Source organism: Colobus angolensis, unplaced genomic scaffold (assembly GCF_000951035.1).
Source record: "Colobus angolensis palliatus isolate OR3802 unplaced genomic scaffold, Cang.pa_1.0 Scaffold40, whole genome shotgun sequence".
NCBI lineage: Eukaryota > Metazoa > Chordata > Mammalia > Primates > Cercopithecidae > Colobus > Colobus angolensis.
The window spans coordinates 8,557,772-8,564,797 of NW_012117377.1; the positions used below are offsets into that span (position 1 = coordinate 8,557,772).

At 46.4% G+C, this 7,026-nt stretch overlaps 1 protein-coding gene across 1 annotated transcript in view; it reads right to left on the bottom strand.

The window, feature by feature from the left end:
* Positions 1-7,020, bottom strand: part of SMYD3 (SET and MYND domain containing 3) — a 735,177-nt gene extending 728,157 nt beyond the window's left edge. Inside the window, exon 1 of the mRNA XM_011955728.1 lies at positions 6,794-7,020. Coding sequence (XP_011811118.1) covers positions 6,794-6,957 — 164 coding nt within the window. The 5' untranslated portion in view covers positions 6,958-7,020. The remainder of the gene's footprint in view (positions 1-6,793) is intronic.
* Between the last annotated feature and the right edge of the window lie 6 nt (positions 7,021-7,026).

The window sequence follows — 7,026 nt, forward strand, 5'->3', positions numbered from 1 at the left end:
AAGGGAGGTTGAGAAGGTATTTAGCCTTTTTGGCTTTTTTGATAGAAGGCAGACTTGCTCTACATCCCACCACTAGTCATCCAATGAGGAAATCGGCAAACATAAACAGTTAAAACCACAAGCATTAGAGCCCGTTGCTCCAATTCTTTCTGTGAAGGTCAGAGGCAACCTGTGGGGAATATTACAGCTCTATCGAAGATTCTCAGTGGATCTCAGAGATGGTATTACACGCTGGGAAGACAAATCCAAGTGCAGGAAAAAAACTGATGTTCCAACTGACCCCCACATGACAAAAAGTTCTACCATAAAAACCGGACACAAGGTGGCTGGCTGGTCCTGAAGATGTGTTGCCGTTTGGGGAATCAGGACAAGTTAGTACTGGCAGCACACTGGGCACTCTGTACCAGCAGAAGCCACATGGCTATCATGAGGGGAAGGCTGCACTGTTGAGTTCCAGGCACCAGCCTCTATCCCTGTCCCCATGGCTGCTCTGTTCCTGAGCCCTCTGAGCAAGCACCAGGCTGTCTGAAGAACAACTTACTGCTATCCACAAAGCAGGCCATCCTGTCTGATTAAGAACGCCCTCTGCTGTGGCATTCACATGGACCAAATGTTTTCACCAGGGCTCAGTCATAAAGCCCTTTCCCAAACCTCCTTGCAGAAGAAAAGGAAGCCGTAGAAGAAGCAGGAATTATGACTCCCACTTAAAAAGAAAAACGTAGTCACATCCATAAAGTCCTTTCCCAAACCACATTATTATCAATTCTTCCACCTTATTTTATTCCAAGTCCTAGACCCATTAGCCACTGCCCAGGAAGTTGCAAATCCTACTTTAAGCCATCGTTCAAGGTTCTGCTGTTTGAAATGATTTTGCTGGTCGCGTGACCTTCAGGGCCTCCAAGGAAGAGTCTGTGACACTGCAGCAATTCACTTACGCCTGGTGCTAACCGTATGTCGCAAAATCAGCCGTAAACCCAGTAATGTCTTTTTACATTATTTGCACAGAGGTAAGCGCTTCCCTGTCTCCACTAGCCTCTTCTACTCTACTGACCCTTAAACCTTGGGTTATTGTAGCCAATGTGAGAACTGTGCCTTTGCTGAAACTATTTATTCCATTGTCTAACATTCTTAGTAACTTCATGTATTTAGATAATTCAACTAACACCTCAGCCTTTGGGTTTCCTGACCAAAAATATTTTCTTACTCCCTACCTTGGCCACATTCTGCCACACCCCAAACCTTGTTGTATCAAGACACACACTACTTCTAAGCATGGACATATCAACTCAACCCATTATCTGATCACTCACCATTTCTCTGACCACATGAGGACCTCTAATCCATTGATTAGGCCACATTTCACTGGCCATCACCTTCCTTACGACCCCATTTGACCCTGAGAAACCATGATCCACAATTACACCCTCCCTTGCCTACAACTTCAACTTCCTGTCCCTTCTCTCCGTCCATCATACTAACCTAGTAATCCTGGGTCAATCCAGTTCTCGTAGCCAAGCAGCTGGCAATTGGGAGAGGAAGGAAACATGACCCAACTAACTGTTCCCACTTTAAATAAATGAACACAAGTTTTAAGTAGACCCTCAGCACTTTTCAACAATCCTACATTTCACCAGGCAATTTATGCTTCTCTCCTAGAAGACTATTTCCAATCTCTCCTAAGGCTGAGTCACTTAGCAACCACTTCCCTAGCTGTCCTTAAACTTTTCAATTACCAATGCTGTTGCCTTTTCTGGCACCTCTTCTTCTTACCCTCATAAATGAAGATGTTCCCTCCCGTCTCCACCCCAGGTTCAGTCCTTGGCCAACCGAGATTCCATCATCTCACCAAAGGCAGTGAGTTACTACCCTTTATTGCCTGGTCACATTTACTCACACTGCAACTCAAATGCAGCTGCCTTTTTTTTTTTCCTTTTTTGAGACAGGGTCTCACTCTGTCACCCAGGCTGGAATGCAGTGGTGTGATCTCCACTCACTGCAACCTCCACCTCCTGGGCTCAACTGATTCTCCCACCTCAGCCTTCTCAGTAGCTGGGACTACAGGCATGCACCTGGGTAATTATTTGTATTTTTAGTAGAGACAGGGTTTTGCCCTGTTGCAAAGGCTCATCTTGAACTTATGGGCTCAAGCGATCCACCTGCCTCAACCTCCCAAAGTGCTGGGACTACAGGCATGAGCCACCATGCCCAGCCTGCTTTATTTTCTATAACTGATCTAATCTGTCTCCTGAACATGTGCCATTTTTTCTGTAATTAATCTAATATTACTCATGAATATCTACTCTAATAAATATCCAGGAAATTTCAAACTTGTCGAACAGTATCTCAATCTCTTCCAGTTAATACTCAGACTGTGTTGAACTCCTTACCCGGGCTGGTTTAAATGGTTGCTTTTGGGTAGGTTTCCCTCCAGGGTCTTATAGGACATCCTAGAAGAAACAGTGGCAAGAAGACCTTGGATCTGGGTTGTTTCTCAGGATCCTCACTGGTCTCTGCTGCAAGGAGGTAATCAGGTCCTATGGCTGAACTGGTCCCATCTCATCTTTTAGGATGTCATGCTGGCTCTCATCCCTGGAGTCTGTGATCCTGACCTCCACTCTACAGTCACACAGTCTGTTGTCATGATGCCAGCTGTTCCACCAGGCCAACAAGCCCCTCCACCTCCTTCAAAGTGGTATGAGAGCATTTCAGAATCCCCTGGTACCACAAACGCAACTATCTAGCCACTTCCTTCCACCACTGCTGTGCTATAGGCCCGTGTCGGCCTATCACTAACCTGCATAACATCTCATCTCAAGATTCCACATAAGGAGCAGAGCAAAAGGCCTTCTACTGTTGACTGTCCCCTCAACCCATTTAACATCCCCACCCTAACCCTAGAACTTTAGCCAGCCAAGAAAGATCAGAACACATATTTCTCACAATCTGTTTTCCCTACCTCTGTCCCCCCGCTTCCCACAATCCACCAGGACTGAAAGGGATGACACGTCTACTTCCAAGTCATCCTCCTTCCTCCTGGGAGGCACTATAAACCTCATCTCAGCCTTAATGCAGGATGAGCTATTCTCTTTACACTACCGGAGAAACTATCATTAGAGTTTGCCAGAAGTAACTCTTGATATGGAAGCTGCAGGCAACTTGGAACTTGAGAAAAACAAAAACAAACATACAGCTACTTAAAGTTCCCCCAAAATATTAACCCTTGAATGATTAACATCGCCCATGTGCTAGGCCCTGGGGATATAAAGAAGATTAGATTTAGAGCTAGGGAGTGAGAAGGTTTACAAATAAAACCATAACAATGGATTTATGTGCTACACTGACAAAAGCAAACAGGAAATACACATAACCCATACCCAATTGTCAATCAACCTCTTCTATCTCCGTCAAATTAAAAATGCATGCAATGGCAGAAGGACAATATAAGTGATTTCAGGCCAGGGACAGTGGCTCATGCGTGTAATCCCAGTACTTTAGGAGGCTGAGGCGGGTAGATCACTTGAGGTCGGGAATTTGAGACCAGCCTGACTAACATAGTAAAACCCCATCTCTACTAAAAATACAAAAACTTAGCCTGGTGTGGTGACACATGCCTGTAATCCCAGCTATTCAGGAGGCTGAGGCAGGAGAATTGCTTGAACCCAGGAAGCGGAGGTTGCGGTGAGCCAAGATCGCACCACTGCACTCCAGTCTGGGCAACAAGAGCAAAACTCCATCTTAAAACAAAAAAAAGTGATTTCAGGTTATAATTTCATTGCCATTTACTCTTTCTACAACTTACATACTTCATTTTCTTTCCCAGGCACAACATGAAAAACCAGAAGCCATTCCTTAATGAGAGGAAAAAGGTAAGATAAGCCTTGAAGCAGGTTCACCTTTCTCCATTAACAAAAACAAGTATACAGAACTAAAGCCACTAATCAAAACAGCTCTAGACCAAAGGAACTCATGTAAAACTTGGTAACCATTATTTCTGGAGCCTAAGGAAGTAGAGTTGTACATCCCTTAAGGACATCATTAGGTGATTTCATTGTTGTGGGAACAACATGGCCTATCCTGGCATAAACCTAGAGTGTACAGCCTGCTACACACCTAGGCTAGCAGGTATTGTCTGTACTGCCTACTGTGCAGAGGCTATAAACCTGCACCGCATGTTACTGTACTGAATACTGTAGGTAACTGTAAAACAATGGTAAGTATTTGTGTATCTAAAAGTATCTAAACACAGAAAAGGTACAGTTAAAAAATGATATAATCATACAGGGCCATTGTCATATATGTGGTCTTTCGTTAACCAAAATGTCATTATGCAGTGCATGACTATAGTTATCATCAATATCTGTCCTTTTAATTCTATTTTGATTTTTCCTTTCCCATGTAACTGTTAATTGCTACAAACTAACATTTTCATTCCATACTTAATTCAGATGGAAGGCAGCAGAAGGACAGGGACAGTTAGGAGGAAAATTCTGCCACACATTCATACTAAAACTCAGGGCTTACTATGTTAGACACTGGGGCTACACAAATTGAAAGATGCACTATTCTCAAAGACTTCACAATGGACAGTGAATAAAGAGAAACAAATTTTACTTACAGGATGATAAGTAATACAGAACGGGCATTCAACAGTGGCAGAAAACTACATCAAACAATGCACCAACATTTCTCTAACACTATTTTCAGGTTGTAGTGATTCCCAGCCAGGCTCTTCGGAACACTATAACCACTAAAATGGGAGTGTTCAAACAGAGCAACTAACTACCACTACATAAGTGAACTGTGTGTCCCGGCAATCCAAAATAAGTGCAAATATTTTGTGTCTGTGTAAAATACTAATAAGTATTTGTTAGTCATTATGAAGAATCTGTTTAGCTTGTTTTGTTTAGATGCTTGGCATTTACTTATATCCCTTTTTCTATGTTTCTGTGTGCTGATTTCCCCACTGGATAACTATCGGTGGGAAGTAGAGCGACCCTGCCTTCTATCTTAAAAGCCAAAAAGGCTAAATACCTTCTCAACCTCCCTTGCAGCTAGGGTGCAGGCAGTGACCTAAGTTTAGCCAATCCAAGACACTCACTGAGGACTTTGAATAAAAGCTAGTATCACAAAGAAGAATGGTTGGGAGAATAACTCTCCAGCAACAGCCAGATTCCCAAGGAACAGCAGCAGCAGCAGCAGCACCAGGGTTCAGTGTCCATGGTGTTCACGGTGCATACTGCAGAATCCAATATTATCAGGCGACAGAAGTGATATACTCCCAGACCCCAGTCCCAACTACTTTTGCAGTGCAATCCTGACTTGTCTCCGGCCCATGTCCAGTCAAGTCTCGGCAGACTTTAAAGCAACACTGAGAACTCCCCCAGTACTCTTTCATGAAATTCCTTTTTTGCTTAAATCCCCACAGTTACTGCAAACGGGAAAAATGAATGAGACTAATGAAATAGTGTAGTAAATTCACAAGCACCCCGCCCACAAAGGGTTTGTGTAGTTCACTTTGGAAATGCACAAGGCCGTGTGTCACAGGACTCAAGTGCAGCTCTAATGATTGAATTGCCAATCTGTCGCCATTTATTCATTCCAAAACTTTTCTGTTCCAAGAACTACCTTGAAAGGAATAAATTGTTGTCAACCACACAGTTTACAAAAACTTCAAGGTGCTGCTCTCTCTCCCGAACAGATGTCTTTGCTGTTACCATTACTTCAGAAAGCAACAGACAAAATTATTATTTGGTAGCTTTAAAATGCAAAGTCATATTCCTGAATTACGAATCAAATGAGAACAAAGTAAGAACAATGGTCAAATTACAGATACGAGTTTTGCACCTACCGTCCCACCTCCACCCACCTAAATCTCAGACTGGCAGGTCTGAAAAGCGGCCATGCACAAAGTCATTGTACTCATCTCACAACAGAACTCCTTCCTCGCACACAGAAGCTCAATAGTATTTGTTGACTGAACGCTATGCATGTATGTTACACATTTCCATAAACTGCTTTCACACAGCACTTTACATCGGCACAGTGCGTCCAGGCTTCCGCAACACTTTCACGTGAAGCCCTGCATCTAGAAAGGTGGTTAAGAGTTAGACATGCCTGCACAGCCATTAAACGGCACAGCACACGGGGACCCGTGTCTGATGCTCCCACCGCACATTAATTGCCCCTCTATTTCAGCCCTTCTGGTACACTGTAATTCTCTCTCTCACTTCCTCGGCTCCTTAAGGAGGTCCCCGTTCATCTTCGTATCCCCAGGCCTCCCAGAACCCAGACCACAGAGGTGCACGGTAAACATCAAGCTTCCTCCACCTCCTGCAAGCCTGATGCTTTACCGGCGGGGCCTCTGCAGGGGAGCCTGATTTATGCACATCCCGGCTCCCACCCACCCCCACGCCCGCCACTTGTGATCTCCACACCCGCACCAAGGAAGCTTGTCGCACAGGACACAGACTTTTGGTTTCCCAGCAAAATTACCCGGCACAACGCTTCCCCCTTAAGTCTGCCCAACGGCTTTCCCATTTCCACCGCAGCCCCGGCTGGGGGGCAGTGGCTGAGCCTGGGCCCCCTCCCCAGCCCCGCTGCGGCAACCTAGGGGGGCGTCCGGGCGGGGCCTGTCAGCCGCGACCCGCCCCCGGGCACACGCGCGTCAGGGGCAGCGCCGCCAAGCTGCCCGTGCAGCCCCAGCCAGCAGGAGTCCCGCGGCTGCCGCCCGCCCGACGCCCCCAGCACCCCACACAGCTCGCGACTCAGGTGGGCGAGGGCGCCCCATACGCACCCGAGGAGGCAGCGGTCGCAGACAACGCCGCGACTCCCCTTGCACACCGTGTACGCCAAGGGATCCGAGCGGAAGAGCAGCTCTCCGGGGCGCAGCGCGGTCACGGCGCGCAGCCCGTTTCCCCTGTTGGCGGTTGCGAACTTTTCCACCTTCAGCGGCTCCATCCTGCCGCAGCTCCGGCACCTCAGACGGCTGCCCGCGTCCAGCAGCTGGCGTCTCACGGCGGCCGGGAC